This window comes from Acanthopagrus latus, chromosome 14, assembly GCF_904848185.1.
Source record: "Acanthopagrus latus isolate v.2019 chromosome 14, fAcaLat1.1, whole genome shotgun sequence".
Taxonomy (NCBI): Eukaryota; Metazoa; Chordata; class Actinopteri; order Spariformes; family Sparidae; genus Acanthopagrus; species Acanthopagrus latus.
In genome coordinates, this window is record NC_051052.1 from 21,771,325 (window position 1) to 21,787,970 (window position 16,646).

The 16,646-nt window shown below is 46.6% G+C and overlaps 1 protein-coding gene across 9 annotated transcripts in view; it reads left to right on the forward strand.

Moving 5' to 3' along the window:
* Window positions 1–14,228, forward strand: part of LOC119032460 (filamin-C-like) — a 40,171-nt gene extending 25,943 nt beyond the window's left edge. For 2 of the 9 annotated variants that reach the window (XM_037121652.1, XM_037121656.1), the window contains 24 exons: window positions 57–224; window positions 547–670; window positions 754–910; window positions 2,365–2,554; window positions 2,650–2,673; window positions 2,916–3,163; window positions 3,718–3,810; window positions 4,443–4,542; window positions 5,192–5,332; window positions 5,493–5,621; window positions 6,120–6,293; window positions 6,395–6,556; window positions 7,038–7,241; window positions 7,625–7,777; window positions 7,874–7,996; window positions 8,114–8,371; window positions 8,968–9,237; window positions 9,390–9,527; window positions 10,434–10,549; window positions 11,071–11,203; window positions 11,569–11,745; window positions 11,836–12,054; window positions 12,286–12,492; window positions 12,576–14,228. In XM_037121652.1, coding sequence (XP_036977547.1) covers window positions 57–224; window positions 547–670; window positions 754–910; window positions 2,365–2,554; window positions 2,650–2,673; window positions 2,916–3,163; window positions 3,718–3,810; window positions 4,443–4,542; window positions 5,192–5,332; window positions 5,493–5,621; window positions 6,120–6,293; window positions 6,395–6,556; window positions 7,038–7,241; window positions 7,625–7,777; window positions 7,874–7,996; window positions 8,114–8,371; window positions 8,968–9,237; window positions 9,390–9,527; window positions 10,434–10,549; window positions 11,071–11,203; window positions 11,569–11,745; window positions 11,836–12,054; window positions 12,286–12,492; window positions 12,576–12,763 — 3,896 coding nt within the window. In that variant the 3' untranslated portion in view covers window positions 12,764–14,228. The remainder of the gene's footprint in view (window positions 1–56; window positions 225–546; window positions 671–753; window positions 911–2,364; window positions 2,555–2,649; window positions 2,674–2,915; window positions 3,164–3,717; window positions 3,811–4,442; window positions 4,543–5,191; window positions 5,333–5,492; window positions 5,622–6,119; window positions 6,294–6,394; window positions 6,557–7,037; window positions 7,242–7,624; window positions 7,778–7,873; window positions 7,997–8,113; window positions 8,372–8,967; window positions 9,238–9,389; window positions 9,528–10,433; window positions 10,550–11,070; window positions 11,204–11,568; window positions 11,746–11,835; window positions 12,055–12,285; window positions 12,493–12,575) is intronic. The other 7 variants (XM_037121655.1, XM_037121658.1, XM_037121659.1 and 4 more) reach the window with 4 other exon arrangements.
* The last annotated feature ends 2,418 nt before the right edge of the window (window positions 14,229–16,646 follow it).

Sequence of the window (16,646 nt, forward strand, 5' to 3'; positions counted from 1 at the left end):
TTATGAAAGACAGATACGGTGATGACTTATTCCTTCCACTTCTCTTTGTGTTGCAGGAAGCCCATTTCGGGTTCCAGTGCGAGAGCTAGTTGATCCAAGTAAAGTGAGGTGTTCAGGTCCCGGCCTGGGAAGTGGAGTCCGAGCCCACGTTCCTCAGACCTTCACTGTAGACAACAGCAAGGCTGGGGTGGCCCCCCTAGCGGTCCAGCTGTATGGGCCCACAGGTAAGACCCTGAACACAGCCCTGATTCGTCTTCACTTTCTTTCATGGACATCTCAGCTGAAGGCCTTCAGGGTTGGATTTATGAGGGATGCTTTCAAACCGGAAGTTTAGTGTGAATACACGATGCTGTTGAACCTGATACCTACCTTCCTCAGTGCCTCAGTCTTTGAGGACCAGATGAAACTGTGACTAGAACATCTTGATCTCTAATCGACCTGCTACTTCCTTGATGTCCGTTTGATGTGTCTGGGTCCTTAAAGTCTAAACTCAGTCTTGTTCTAACAGCAGGTAGAACTGATGTAGAAAATCTCTGCGCTCTTCAGGTGTCGCTGAACCAATCAGCATCAAGGACAACGGTGACGGTACTCACACAGTCAACTACACTCCTGCCAATGATGGCCCGTACACAGTGTGTGTGAAGTACGCCGACCAGGAGGTCCCTCGCAGGTCAGTACAGAACAGGTCCGAACAGGAAGACTTCATCATGTTCACCTGGTTTGAGTTTTACCTTTCAAACCGTCTCCTCTCAGTCCTTTTAAGATCAAAACACTACCGGCTCATGATGCCAGTAAAGTTCGAGCCAGCGGTCCAGGTCTGAATGCCTCCGGAGTGCCGGCCAGTCTGCCGGTCGAGTTCACCATCGATGCCAGAGATGCTGGAGAGGGACTGCTCACGGTTCAGATACTGGTGAGCGACAGCTTCCTGTCTGGTTCCGGAGGTAATCATAGCTGGAATAGACCCGGGTTTCCCCTCAAAGACTTCTTGTAAACCAGCTCGGTACCGTCGGTAACTTCTTCATTCTTGTACATGTAGAGAACTACAGATCAGTCTGTGATCACAGGCTTCAGAGTCATGTGATCAGGACTGGATGTGAGCTGTAATATTCTGTGAGCCTCCAGCTGCACTCTGCTGATAACCTGTCTGTTTTAACCCTGATTCAAACGGTCCATGTGACGTCCTGTTCTTCCTGCTGGGCTCGTTCCTGTTGCTGCAGGGTCCGGATGGATGCAGGCGTGAGGCCTCTGTGTTTGTGGAGGACTGGGGCAGGAGGGTGTGGGAGTCACATATAGTAAAGAAAACCATCCCCTTCAGTATTCATAAGAGAGGCTGTGTAAGGCCTGAACCCTCCTCCATCACCTCCTCCCCTGTCTCATGTTGCCCCCCCCGACTAATTCTATATCATTGTGTCCTTGTTGTAAATTCAGCATTAAACCAGAAGCTGAAGTTGTTTGTCTCCTTGTAAAAAGTGTCAGTTTGTGGCAGCATGTCTGTACCAGCCTGTCTGCTTCTGTGGCTAAAGTGCTAAAGTCTTACCTGCCAACATTGATCAGCTGTTTGAACACACTGTTTACACTGATTTCACCATTTACACTCCATTTATGAAAGAAGAAACATGTTATTGATCTAAACATGTCACATGTTACAAAGACACTAAACAGGAACAATATAGGCGACTTCTTTGTCCCCGTGGAGAAAGTCACCAGACTCCCTTAACAAATGTGTCAGTTTAGTGAGTTGTTGAGTTGGAGACACTTTATAAACTCTGTGAAACTCTGTCTCTGACTCATTCTGCATTATTTGGACCTTCTTGTTAATTCTGCTGATGTTTTCCACCAACATGTTAATCGGTCTCCCTCCTGTGGTTCATGTGGACTGACCTCCATCAGTTTATCTAATGATCTAACAGGCACATGTGGTGTTCAGTTCTCCACTAACCAGAGTGTAATCCTGCCTCCATCCATCCATCCACCCCTCTTCTGCTGCACTGAGTAGAGTTAGAAGCAGTGTGATGTTGATGTGAACAGTACATGTGAGTGCTGTGAACACCACTGGTCTCAAACCACCAGCAGCAGGAACTGCAGAAAGTCAGAACTCAAGAACACCAAATTATCGTGTCGTGAACTTTAAGACCTTGCAGTCTGAGTCCAGTGACAGCTGGTTGTTAATGAACACTGTTGGACTGTCTGAGTGGACGCCAGCTGCCGGACTGATCACGGATCTCTTTTCTGAGGTCAGTGAGAGTTTGGCATGAGTCGGGTTGCATCTCAAAGGAACATGGTTCTGTAGGAGACCACTGATGGCCGCAGTCATGTACCCTAAAACACATTCACACCTCGCTGACTTCCTGTCTGTGTGTCCAGGATCCGGAGGGAAAACCTAAGAAAGCGAACATCCGGGACAACAGAGACGGGACGTACACGGTGTCCTACGTCCCGGACATGGCGGGACGCTACACCATCACCATCAAGTACGGAGGAGACGAGATCCCCTACTCGCCATACCGCATCCACGCCATGCCCACCGGAGACGCCAGCAAGTGTCTTGTGACAGGTCAGACTCCGCCCATCAGATCAGTCTGACCAATCAGATTTCAACATCATGACTGTGTGACATCATCACTGAATCCTGTCATTGTTTTCTTACAGTGTCGATCGGAGGACACGGACTGGGTGAGTACGCTTTAATCGCACTTCTTACTTAGTTTGTTTCATTCCGAGGTTCCCTGAGCTGTCTGAGCCGCCTGGCAGAGCGAAGGACGCGTTTCTAAATGTGTGAAGTCAAAGTGAAACAGTTTGTGTTAAATCAAATCACACAAACAGGAATAAAGATACAAACATCAGTTTAAAAGACACTGAAGAGGTGAGATCTTCCTCCCTGTTCGTCACTGACTGATCCAGTGTCGTCTTGTCAGGATCAGGTATCGGTCCGACCATCCAGATCGGAGAGGAGACCGTCATCACTGTGGATGCAAAGGCTGCTGGGAAAGGTAAAGTCACCTGTAAGGTGTCGACTCCAGACGGGGCGGAGCTGGACGTGGACGTGGTGGAGAACGCCGACGGCACGTTTGACATTTACTACACGGCTCCGGAGCCCGGGAAGTACGTCATCACCATCCGGTTTGGAGGAGAAAACATCCCCAACAGCCCGTTCCACGTGGTGGTGAGTCCCAGCAGGAGGTCCAGGGTTCAAGTCCCGCTTCAGACATTTGTAGCATGTGTGTGGTGTTTAAGATTAGCTTAACTTTAAAGGAACAGTTCACCCCACAATTACTCCCCATGATATACAGAGTGAACTTTACTTTTTGGGTGAATTGTTCCTTTAATAACTGATGTTGGTATTAGCTTAGCTTAAGGTTCATGCTAACAAAGAGCCGTAAAATGCTAAATGTTAACATGAGATTTAAAGAAAAGACCTGCAGTGTGAACGTGTCCTTGAACACATCATGATGTCGCTCTGTCACAAACTCTGAAACTGAGACATTTGTGTTTGTGCATGCAGGTGTGTGTATGCGTGTGTGTGTGTGTGTGTGTGTGTGTGCATGTATGTGTGTGTGTGCGTGCGTGCATGCTTGCGTGTGTGTGTGTGTGTGCATGTATGTGTGTGTGTGTGTGTGCCTGTGGGTGCGTGTGTGTGTGCGTGCATGCGTGCGTGCGTGCGCACGTGTGTGTGTGTGTGTGTGTGTGCTCTAAAGGTTGTACCTTGTTCCCTGTCAGGCGAGTGATACCGTCCCAATAATAGAGGAGCCATGTGACCAGCTTCAGTTACAGCAGCCCTTCACTCCCTATGTGGGCTTCTCCCCTCACTGGGTACACAACGACCACACACTGAAACTGTCCTCTCGCCGTCAATAACAACCCAGATTCTCTTATTGATTTTGTGTCGGCTCAGCATGGTGCTGCATGTTGTTCAGTCTGCGTGATGAGATGGGGTCAGAGGGCTGGTTCCACAGAGACTCGTGTCCGTCTGATGATGAACATCTTCTGATGCTTCTGATTAAAATCTGTACGACTTCAGCTACAAGGCTGTTCGTCAGTAAAACGTAATGAATAATATTAAATGGCTGTTGTCACTACTGCTGCATTTAACGTAACGTAATGTGACATGACCACACGTATGTAACAGCTTCATGAGGTGAGACATCTTCAAACATTTTACCTTCAGAAGGACGTAAAGTAAGTGAAGACGCGACAGCTTCCAGCAGGTCGTCTCCAAACTCAACATAATTATTTTAGTTCTTTATGAAGAACAATAGACTTTTTTTCATCATTGAACCGTGTCTAACTGGTTTGAGACCAGTCTAAATCTTAGGGAACCAGCTCTCAGCCTCTCTGACATCCTGCCTTGCCTCCTCCTCCTCCTCCTCCTCCTCTCTCTGGATCATATCCCAGAGTTCCCAGTACAGCAGCACTGACACTCCTCCCCTCTGGCTCTGGTTTAGGCCACCGATGATCCCATCAGCCCCGTGGATGGGATGGATCCGATGCTCCGCCCCTTCAGCCTGGTCATTCCCTTCACGGTGCAGAAAGGAGAGATCACAGGTGAGAGCTGCTCTGATGACGTGTCGCTCTGTGAGGGATCAGGTGAGTTCATCTACTTTCTGTCTGTTGAGGGTCAGTGTCTGATCAGAGAGGACGACAGTGTTATCTTTAGTCCTGATGAAGAATACCTCACATGACGGTCTGTACAGGTATGAGTATGTAGACGTGGTTGAATTATCAACACTGAGAGGACGAGCAGGTCTCCTCTGGTGTCCCTCAGAGGGCTTTGGAGACTTTAAATGAAAGTAATTAAAGGCTGATGTAGTTGTGGTGAACATGGAAGCCATCACTATATTGACATGTATGAAAACATGCTGCCTTCACAGTATAGAGGAGGTCAGAGGACTGAGCTTCATCACCTGGTGCAACAACAATCATCTGAAGAGCAAAATCAACAACAGCTTTGTCCAAACAGACGTTCCTTCCACCACCAGATTGTTATGAGTTCATCTTTGAGTCTAAATAAATTTCTTCTGGTGTTTGTGAGATATGATGTTGACAAACGTGGAACATTAGTATGTATTATCGGGCAGATCTTTCCTCGACTGTCAGCAGGGACATTAAAACATTGTGTCTTTGTGAAATGTCAGAATTGATCAGCGGTGGCTGTGATACATGAACAGGTGTTGTTTCTGTATGTTGTCCTCAGGTGAAGTGCGCATGCCGTCAGGACGAACAGCTTGTCCTCACATCACCGACAACAAGGACGGCACCGTCACTGTGAAGTACTCGCCTACAGAGCGAGGCCTGCACGAGATGGACATCAAGTACGATGGAAACCATATTCCAGGTTTGTGGTTTTCCTGTTTCATGCTCGTCCAGGATGAATTCATCCGAGGTCTCAGTCTTTAAAAACAAAAAGTAGAGTATCATCAGCAAACAGCTTGACTTCAGGATGGATCAGCTGCTGATCTAAACGTTTATCCTCCGTCCTGTTGTCTCTTTTACAGGAAGTCCACTCCAGTTCTATGTTGATGCCATTAATAGCGGTCATGTGACTGCGTACGGTCCTGGTCTGACTCACGGCACGGTGAACCGACCAGCCACTTTCACTATCGTCACCAAAGATGCTGGAGAAGGTATCAATACTTTAACATGCAACATTCAAGTGTCAGTCATTTGTACATAGTTAAAACTTTATTTCACTTCAAAGACCAAAAGAAAAACTTCCAGCAGTCGACGGTCATGTTCCAAAGAAAAACTTCATCAGCTGTTTTATCAGTTTATTCAACGATATATCTGTGAGAATCCTTCTTATTTTCTGATTCACTCCTTGTTGCAACTTAACAAAGGAAAAACTACAAACTACGTTTCTAACCACAAAATGTTTTTCATCATCATTATTTTTGAGTATTACAACAAACAATTTTTGCTCAGCTGAAAAATGAATAAAAAGCAAACTAGAGGTGACTGAAATCGAACTGTGAACAAGAGAAAGAGTTTTGAGTGTTGAGCATGAGATTTAAAGTACTGATGTAATTAATGTGAAGAAGGACGTTGCGCTAACTTCACCACAGGTGATCTACCTGCTGCTCTGGGACCAGCCTTTATTCATTCATTGGTCCGTCTCTCCTCAGGCGGTCTGTCTCTGGCTGTTGAAGGTCCGTCTAAAGCTGAGATCAGCTGTAAAGACAACAAAGACGGGACCTGCACTGTGTCCTACCTGCCCACCGCAGCTGGAGATTACAACATTATCGTCAAGTTTGATGACAAACACATCCCTGGAAGTCCTTTCACCGCCAAGATCACCGGTACGACAAGACAACCACCAGATAAACTCTGAGATTCCTTTGTCTTCGCTTCAGTCTTTACAGGAATCTGCTTGTTCTGCTCTGACGTCATTGATCTCCAGGTGACGACTCCATGAGGACGTCTCAGCTCAACGTTGGCACGGCAACAGACGTCTCTTTAAAAATCACGGAGACTGATCTGAGCAGCCTGACCGCGAGCATCAGAGCGCCGTCTGGGAACGAGGAGCCGTGTCTGCTGAAGAGGCTGCCCAACAGACACATCGGTCGGTCGCTGCTGCTCAGAGTCACTTCAGATTCTACTGAGTTCGTTAATGAGACAATCAATCAATCAATCAATCAATCAATCAATGAACAGATGTAGATAACTGAAAGGGGCTTTGGTGATGAATGACAGAACTGTTTTGTTTGAAAATGACAGGAGCAAAAGTAACTCCTGAGTGTAACATTTACAGGAACGTTAGCTCAGAGCTGTTAGCAGCTAACCTCGCATGAAAACCAGGTGGTAACAGTCCAAGATCTTAAATCCATCAACCATCAGCTTATATCAGCTTCCTGTCACTGAGGCTCCTGGTAAAATATGTAGGATTCCTTTAATACTTCATGATTAAAGTTTAGGACTTTGATTTGATTTTAAACTAGTAGAACAACGACTGATATCTTCTGGTACCTGTGCTTCATCGAAGGAAATCTTAATGATGTGATGAAGTGAAAACCATCAAACCATGTTGTTCCTCCTGCCTGCAGGGATCTCGTTCACACCGAAGGAAGTGGGCGAACACGTGGTGAGTGTGAAGAAGAATGGGAAACACGTGACCAACAGTCCCTTTAAGATCATGGTCGGCCAGTCGGAGATCGGAGACGCCAGTAAGGTGAAGGTCTACGGTCAGGGGCTGGTGGAGGGCCACACCTTCGAGGTGGCCGAGTTCATCGTGGACACCAGGAACGCAGGTGAGATTCACAAGGCAGGTTAACCTCAGGTTCTGAACAGTCTCACAGAACCGCCGCGTGTTGGTTTTCTCAATATTTGAACAACTTTTTGAGTTCCATCACAGTTTTTCATTTTCGAAAGCAGTAAACAATGTTCTAGTTTTGGACTTTTCCCTGTTTTTTATAAAACAATCAACAATTCTGGGGTTAAAACATCCTTAACACATAACTTCCAGTTATTATCTTCAGTGTGTGTCCATTGTAGTTGTTTGATATTGTGGGAAGATGATTGTTCACCACGTACAGAGAGGCTCCTGTCAGTGTTTGTAACAGTGCGTGAGGTCAGGATGGTTGTGGTTTATTTATTCACTTGTTACTTGATGTCCTCCGTCCTCGTCTCTCAGGGTACGGAGGTCTGGGTCTGTCCATCGAGGGTCCCAGTAAAGTGGACATTAACTGTGAGGATGTGGAGGACGGGACCTGTAAAGTCACCTACTGTCCAACTGAACCTGGAAACTACATCATCAACATCAAGTTCGCTGACCAACATGTTCCAGGTACGAACCAGCTGATCATCTGAGATCGATGGTTGGATCTGGTCCCATCAGAACCACCTCAGAATGTTTGACGTGATGATGTCTTTGTGTGGACAGGAAGTCCGTTCACAGTCAAGGTGTTCGGGGAGGGCAGGATGAAGGAGAGCATCACCAGGAAGCGTCAGGCTCCCTCCATCGCCACTGTGGGCAGCACCTGTGACCTCAACCTCAAAATCCCAGGTGAGCAGTGACATCAGCGTCTCCTCCTCCTGTCTCCGCCTGCCCCCTCTGCTTCCTCCTCTTCACCTCCTTCTCTTTGACCCTCGTTTCCTCCCTGCTCCTCCCCGCTGCTTTTAGGGAACTGGTTCCACATGGTGTCGGCTCAGGAGCGCCTGACGCGGACGTTCACTCGCAGCAGTCACACCTACACCCGCACCGAGCGGACCGAGATCAGTAAGACCCGGGCCGGCGAGACCAAGAGGGAGGTGCGTGTGGAGGAGAGCACGCAAGTGGGAGGAGAACCGTTCAGAGACGTGTTCGGAGACTTCCTGGGACGAGACAGTCTGAGCGGGTTCAACGGCATGCCGGCCGGCAGCCGCCCGCCACTGCAGGACGGTGTGTGTGTGTGTGTGTGTGTGTGTGTGTGTGTGTGTGGAGACTAACTTCACTGACCCTGAGGCAGGTTTTCAGTGTGTGTGTGTGTGTGTGTGTGTGTGTGTGTGTGAGACAGGTGATCACCTCACCTGATCCTGCATGTTAAGTGGCTGCATGATGCACTGAAGGATTCTGTGGTCACAAAACATTATTATTTTAATTTCAAAATGGTTTTGGTGATAAAATGAATTAAGAAAAGTGATTTTCTGGAAATTAATGAATTTCAGTATCAGAATCAATGTTGCTGATGAAGCTGTTTAACTTTATTGGTAGAAACTGTATTTCTAGAACAGAAATCTGTAAAGAAAACAAAATAAAAACCTAAATGTGTATTTTAGATCTGAAAGACTAATAAATAGAAATTGACAAGCATGAATAATTGATGATTGATGAAAGTGTTACTGACAGAACAGGTTGACAGGTTGAGGTTTGTATTAATGAGACTTACACGACTTTGCATGTCTTGTAAACACTCAGAATCTTAACCCCCATCTGAGTCCTACCAGACACATCATCTGATCCATCCTCCTCCTCCTCCTCTTCTTCCCCCCTCTCAGGTGAGACAAGTAACCAGGAGATGACGGCTCAGGTGACGAGTCCTGGAGGAAAGACGGAGGACGCAGAGATCATTAAAGGAGAAGACAGCACCTACAGCGTCCGCTTCATCCCTCAGGAGATGGGAGCACACACCGTTAACGTTAAATATCGGGGCCAACACGTTCCCGGAAGCCCCTTCCAGTTCACTGTGGGGCCCCTGGGAGAGGGAGGGGCCCACAAGGTCCGAGCAGGAGGAACCGGTCTGGACAGAGGAGTCGCAGGGATCCCAGGTGGGCTGGGAAAAGACCCTGATTCCCTTCTTTTCTTTTTCTTTTCTTCTTCTTTTCATTCTTTGCATTCCTTCCGCCTCTTCTTCTTCTCTGTCCTCCATTTCCACTTGTTAGCAGAGAAGATGGTGATAAATGTGTTTGGTGTTTTTCAGCTGAGTTCAGTATCTGGACCAGAGAAGCCGGTGCTGGAGGTCTATCCATCGCTGTGGAGGGACCCAGTAAGGCAGAGATCACCTTTGAAGACAGGAAGGATGGATCCTGTGGAGTCGCCTACGTGGTTCAGGAGCCCGGTGAGACTCTCGATCAGATTTAATCTGAGATACAGATGTGTTAATGGACAAAACACTGAAGTACATTCTTTACTTCATTCTGGATCATCTGCTCATCTTCTTTATTGCCAACAAGAGCTACAACGTACAGAACTAATGTCTGACGATATGCAGATGATACTCAACTCTACATCGCTGTTGATCCTGATGATCTGAGCCTCCTCATCTTCATCTGGGTGAATCAAACGTACTAAGGAACGTGTGGCTGGTCCTGAAGCCGTCTCAGTGTCACACTGATGCCTCTGTACAGTCTGAATAAGAAAACACGACCGATTGTGACTTTCAAAAGAAGCCAAAAATAGCACTGTAAAATTCTGTATTCAGAAGTATTCAGAAAACTTTTGTGGCACCAGAATCAACAAAATAAGAACGAAAGTTTCCTGTTTGTTACAAGGAAATTTAATTTTTTATTTAACTGATTCGGTGTTTGTTTCGTCATCTTTTCATTTAGTTTTAGCTTTAGTTTTTATTTTGGCATCTTTTCAATTAAATCCCATTGAAAAATAGTCATTTCTGCCCACAAATCATGTTGGTGACTGAAACGTTTTTTAAAATAAATCGATCAACAGAGATTAAAAAAAAGAATGTAAACAAACACTTATTGGCAAAAAGTGAATTTTTTTGTCTTAGCTTGTTTTTGTGTCGATTGTTGCTGATCTCGTTAGCATGACATCAGACTTACCATCAGACATTTTATAAAACATTACAGCATTCGATGTGACTCAGGAACATTAGCTGGACGAGCAGGCTTGTTGGATTGCAGTCTCACATGAAAATAAAAGCGAGTCAGGACTGGACTCCTGGAAACAACACATGAACGGGTGGTCATGGTCTTATTCTGTCATTAACTGTTGTTCTTCCCTCCAGGCGACTATGAAGTGTCCATTAAGTTCAACGACGAGCACATCCCAGACTCTCCGTTCATCGTCCCCATCGCCACGCTGTCTGACGACGCTCGCCGCCTCACCATCACCAGCCTGCAGGTGAGACACCTCGTCTGAATATGAGGTCACTGATATGTTCAACCCTCTGATGTGTCATCAGCTGTATGAAAGGTGTCATTTCTGTTTACTATGAATAGATTTATTATTAGTGTCTGACTGGCTGCTCTGTACCAGCAGAGTGTATAAATGTGTCTCCATCTTCTCCTGGTAATTTTAGTTCTGCATATATTTGGCTTCTGACCTTCGTCACTATCGTCTCATCACCTCATGCAGTCTTTTCAGCTGAGCTGGTATTTTGCATCTCTATAAACAGATTGTCAGAGACCCTCTTTATGAATATTTATTGCCTTTGGTAGTGGATGATTTGTTGATTTTATTTTGTTAACGAGGGGGATGCAGAAAATCAGCCGGTTGTTTTAATAAGTACGCAGGTTTTACAGCAGAATGAGAATTTAAGGCAGAGAAGTCATCTGTTCCCAGTTTATCAGTCGGTCTTAATCAGCTGTCAGTAACGCTGAAAAATAACCCGTTTTTCTTTCTTTCTTCTTGTTCTTCTTCAGGAGATGGGTCTGAAAGTTGGACAGGAAGCCTCCTTTGCTGTACAGCTGAATGGAACCAGAGGGTTGATTGACGCTAAGATCCACACACCATCTGGAGCCATAGAGGAGTGTTACATCACCGAGCTGGACAGCGGTATGACCCACCATTTATCATTAATGTCAATAGAAAGGATCATATGTAAAAACACCAACTGCAGGAAAAGTTTGGATCTATAAATAAAATTAGCGTTAATGTTTCTCTGGTGGAGTACCACAAGGTTGAAGTCTGGTCCCACTACCTTTTAGTTTTGTGTTGTCTTTAAATGTCATCATAAATAATGTGCATCACTATGCAGATGACACCCAACTCTGTGTAGCTATTGATTACGATGATCAATGCCTTCTGTACTTCAACCAAAAGACGGATTGTCTACAGGTGGCACAACTTAAATCAGGAAGAAAGATACGAATCATTGTGGAGAATAATGAGTGTCGCTTGTCTTCCATGTCTTCCTACAGACCAACATGCTATCAGATTCATCCCAAAGGAAAATGGAGTCCATTCTATCGACGTGCGTTTCAATGGCAGTCATGTTCCTGGCAGTCCCTTCAAGATCCGAGTGGGAGAACCGGGACAGGTCGGAGATCCGGGCATGGTGTCTGCCTTTGGACCAGGACTGGAGGGAGGAACCACAGGTATGCTTAGAAATAAACACCTTTTATTGAAAGAAGTCAGTGATGAAATTAAGAATATATTAATGTCATCATGTCTGTTTCCTCTGTCAGGCGTGGCGTCGGAGTTTGTTGTGAACACGTGTAATGCCGGATCAGGAGCTCTGTCTGTGACCATCGACGGCCCGTCGAAGGTAAAGATGGACTGCCAGGATTGTCCCGAGGGCTACAAAGTTTCCTACACACCCATGGCTCCTGGAAACTACCTGATCTCCATCAAGTATGGGGGACCCCAACACATCGTAGGCAGCCCCTTTAAGGCCAAAGTCTCAGGTGGGTCAATGGACCACAGAGCTGCTCACATTTTGTGTGGTTATTGTGGTCAGTGCTTGAAGCGGGCCAGTTCTCACTGGAGTTCCCTGGACCCGCCCTTCATTGGTACTGAACAGCCTTGCGCGACCGGGACCCTGCTGCTTCCAGAGTCCAGCTGGAAATGCAAAAGTTGTTTTGTAAGACAGTTTGGAGCAAAACAAAAGGCTCACATTTCCTTGAATCTTTCTGCAGGACCTCGTCTGTCTGGTGGTCACAGTCTGCATGAGACATCATCGGTCCTTGTGGAAACTGTCAGCAAGACATCAGTGATGGGAGGGGCCTTCGCTTCTTTACCCAAATTCTCCTCAGATGCCAGTAAAGTCATCTCGAGAGGCGCCGGACTGTCGAAGGCCTTCGTAGGTCAGAAGAACACCTTCACAGTTGACTGCAGCAAAGCAGGTGAGGAACAAACACACGGACAGGAAGGATTTGTGAATGGATCATTTTCACCCTCACTCATGTCTTTGTTGTTGACTCCACAGGCACCAACATGTTGATGGTTGGCGTTCACGGGCCAAAGACGCCCTGCGAGGAGGTGTACGTCAAACACATGGGCAACAGGATGTACAATGTCACCTACACCGTCAAAGAACAAGGCAGCTACATCCTCATCGTCAAATGGGGGGACGAGAACGTCCCCGGCAGTCCTTTCCACGTCACCGTCCCTTAAAACTGAACTCTTCATCTTCATGTCCATCTCTGCACTGCAGCTCCTCATCCTCATCCTGATGCACTGACGACGCAAAGACTATTCACTCACTGTTACGCAGCTCTTATGTTATATGCCAAATATTTCACTGTGTCTGAACCAGCAGCTGTGTGTTTGTGACCATAGCTTCAGTCAGACGGGACGCTGCTTCTCTGCTGTCACATCTGTTTGTTCTGCAGTTTGTCAAAATGGTTTTACAGTCGTAGCGGCAGAGTGATGTTACACCAGCTTACACCACCTTTTATAAATTCTGCCTGACCTCAACAGTGTCGGACAGAAGTCTGTTGGTTATCGGGAGATGTGATCGTGTTAGCAGACGATGCTACCTGGTGACGACAAGGTAACAACATGTACACAACAAACGAGACGGATCTGGTTTCCACTGCAGCTGACTCAGTCTGATGTTGGAGTCAGCATCTTGTACACCTCGAGTGTCTGACGTGGACAAGATGCTGACATCACAGCTGACAGGAAGTGCTCTGAGTTAAAAGTTACTGACAACCAAACCTGATGTTACTGATTTAAAAAGAGAAAGACAATCTTCTTCACATGATCAAGATGAATTCAATCATTTGGACAAACCCACTCACTAATCAAACCAAACAGTAGCTGCTGTCAGAAGGGGGCGTGGCTTAAGTGTGACAGCAAGTGAGAGAAGTGACTGTTGATTTGAAAACAACATGGCGGCTCCTCCAGAGGTTAGCGTAGCTGCTGTGGCATCAGTTCCTTCAGCAGCGGTGACGCTCCTTTACTCACTCACAGTCTTTTATTCATAAGCAATACTTAAAAAAACTTTTTATACACTACACTTTAGTGTTTTTGATCACAAACAAACATTTTAATTCACAAACTTTTGGATTAGAAACAATATTTCACCTGCCGGCTCCTCCTCCTGATGGTAGCACTCACCTGATGTCCATCTGATTGGTTGATAGATGATGATGAGACAGATGTTCCGTCCAATCACCTGCCAAGAAGAGTCTTTCCTGTCAGGTTACAGAACCTCTCGCAGCGTGGTGCTCTGAAGTGATTCTGGAGGATCGGGACGCGCTGCGCTCTGACGTCTCTCTTTGCTTTGACTTTATTTATTCTCCCTCGTTTTATTTTCTTTGACAGAAAATGGTCTTATTGTTGAGTGAGCGGCGAGGAGGAGGCCGATGTTCTTCCCTGAGTCTTTCGTTCAGAGGAAGAAGTGATTTTTTTTTTTTACCACAGGAAGACGTGTGGTGGATCGATGGGTTTATTTTGTGAATGTTTAGGAAACGTGGCGATGTTGCGATGACGGGATGTTGCGGAGTGATATTTTATAGTGATTTTGTATGTATCAAAAAGTGATGTATGAATTTTAACTGTTTGATATGTTAACCTTCAATCTGGCAAGATTGTGCAGGCATAATAAAGTTGATTCGCTGACTTGCCACAAAGACGCGCTGCTGATCGACTGATGCTTTGTTTTATTGATTGGAATGAAACTGGATCAGTTACAGTGATTCTGCAAGAACCCAACATCCATCTGCCCCCGGGCAGCCTGCAGCCGGCCCGTCAGGCAGCTCAGCTCAGGTGTGTCTGTGTTCGTTATCGTTCAGTCTTTAGTTCTGGTTCTGGAAGCAGGAGGATTCTTATATAGAATATGTTCTGATGTGTTCTGATATGTTCTGACATGTTCTGATGTGTTCTGACGTGGTCTGATGTGTTCTGATGGGTTCTGAGGATCAGTACGAGGAGACGTTCGGGATCATTGATACGTTTTCTAATAATGATATTGATCAAAATGAACAAAAGTAGAACAACAAATCTATAAAGTATTTAGTCTTTTATCTCATACTGATGACCGAAGGATCCATTAACACATGAATTATTGAACTCTACAGAACCGAGCCTGCAGCACAGAGAGACAAACAGAGAGACGGACACGTCATCAGTCCGGATCATGATCATGTGACTGACAGCTGCGCTAAGCTGTGCTGCTGCAGGCCTCCAGCAGGGGGCAGCACCGACCCGCCTCACGACCCGCCTCAGACCCACTGAGGCCCAGCAGGAGTCAGACAGCAGGAAGCTTTCAGGAGTTAGAACCATTAACACATCGGAACAGAACCAGAAGAGTTCTACAGAACCTGACAAGAGACGGAAAAGAAGAAGAAAAGAAAGGAGAAGAAGACTACCTCTCCTCTCCTCCTTCTCCTCCTCCTCTCCTCTCCTCTCCTCCTTCTCCTCCTCCTCTCCTCTCCTCTCCTCCTTCTCCTCTCCTCCTTCTCCTCTCCTCTCCTCTCCTCTCCTCTCCTCCCCACCGTCTCCTCGCCTCTCCTCTCCTCTCCTCTCCTCCCTCTCCTCTCCTCTCCTCTCCTCTCCTCTCCTCTCCTCTCCTCTCCTCCTCCTCCTGCAGTATCACTGAGTGTATTATTAGTCTGGTGGACGTCTGTAATTAATGCCTCTGAGAGGAGGAGGAGGATGACGAGGCAGCCGAGACTAAAAATACTCTCTGCTAATTTAACCAGCCGGATTTCTAATCCAGGAGACGGTGACTCCCTCCTCCTCCTCCTCCTCCTCCTCCTCCTCTCGCCTCCCTCCCGCCTCCCCTGGAATTAAAGTACTTATACAACAATGTAAAGTACAGTAATACTCCCAGCTTCATGCAGTAACAGTACACAGGTATGAGTATGTGATGGTCTCACCTGATCTGTGTGGGCGGAGTTAACAGTCTCATGGCGTTCTGTTAAGATAAAGGTTAAGCCCATCTGATTGGACAGAACACACCAGAACCGGCTGCGTGGTTTCCATGGTGACAAACTGAAGTTGTGGTTTAAACTCTGCCGTCAGCGAGTTAACGGTCGTTTCATCAGCCATTAACGCTCCCGGAAGATTCTGGGAGGTGGAAAGAAACAGTCAGCCATGTTCAGTATGAGGGTTCCCCAGGCCCCTCCCCCCTCACCCCCCTCGTCCAATCACACGGCTCCTGACCGAGAGCCGGAAAAATTGGGGTGAGAGAAGGAGCTGTGTGTGTGTGTGTGTGGTTTCAGTGGCGACAGCAGCTCGTCAGGCAGCAGGTCCTGACTTCAGCGTTCTGTTGTGGACCCTGATACAGCTGACAGGCTGCTGTCACTGCAGCTCACAGGACAACACACACACACACACACACACACACACACACACACACACACTCACCACTTCAGGTCCTCGTGCTGCCGCCTGTTAGCGATTAGCGTCTTTGTTGTCGCCGCTCGGTCTAATTAATGTCTCAGTAATCAGGCACAGATGAAGTAATTGTTAATCTGTTGAGCTCTGATTGGACGCTGTGATCAGGTAAACAACTTAATTTCCTCTGAGATCACAGAAACACACTGTGTGTGTGTGTGTGTGTATGTGTGTAAGATGACAGATGGAGGACCTCAAATACAATCAGAGCAGAGTTACATCAGTCCGATACAGTCAGACAGACTGAGGCTGATGCTAACAGACTGAGGCTGATGCTAACAGACTGAGGCTAAATGTAGCAGGTGCCATGACATGTTGTTATGCTGACAGAAGGCTAAAGCTAACAGGTCATCATGTTGTCCTACAAAAATCCTGATGTAACTTTAATCCCACAAACTAATGTTGTTACGTGGAAAATGCTAAGCTAACCTTTAGCCTTGTGTGCGTCTCTGTTTGCTGCTGAACTAGTGTAAACAAAGAAAGTGGATGCGTCCTGAAGCCACCTGCTGTGAAGACGACATATGTCTGTGTGCTCAGTGTCACCTGTTGTAGCCGGGACATCACCTGCAGACTCACCTGGTGACATCATGTGTTTAACATGCAGTCTGTTTGCTGAGGCTCTGCAGCAGCAGCAGCCGTGGCTGTAAACTCT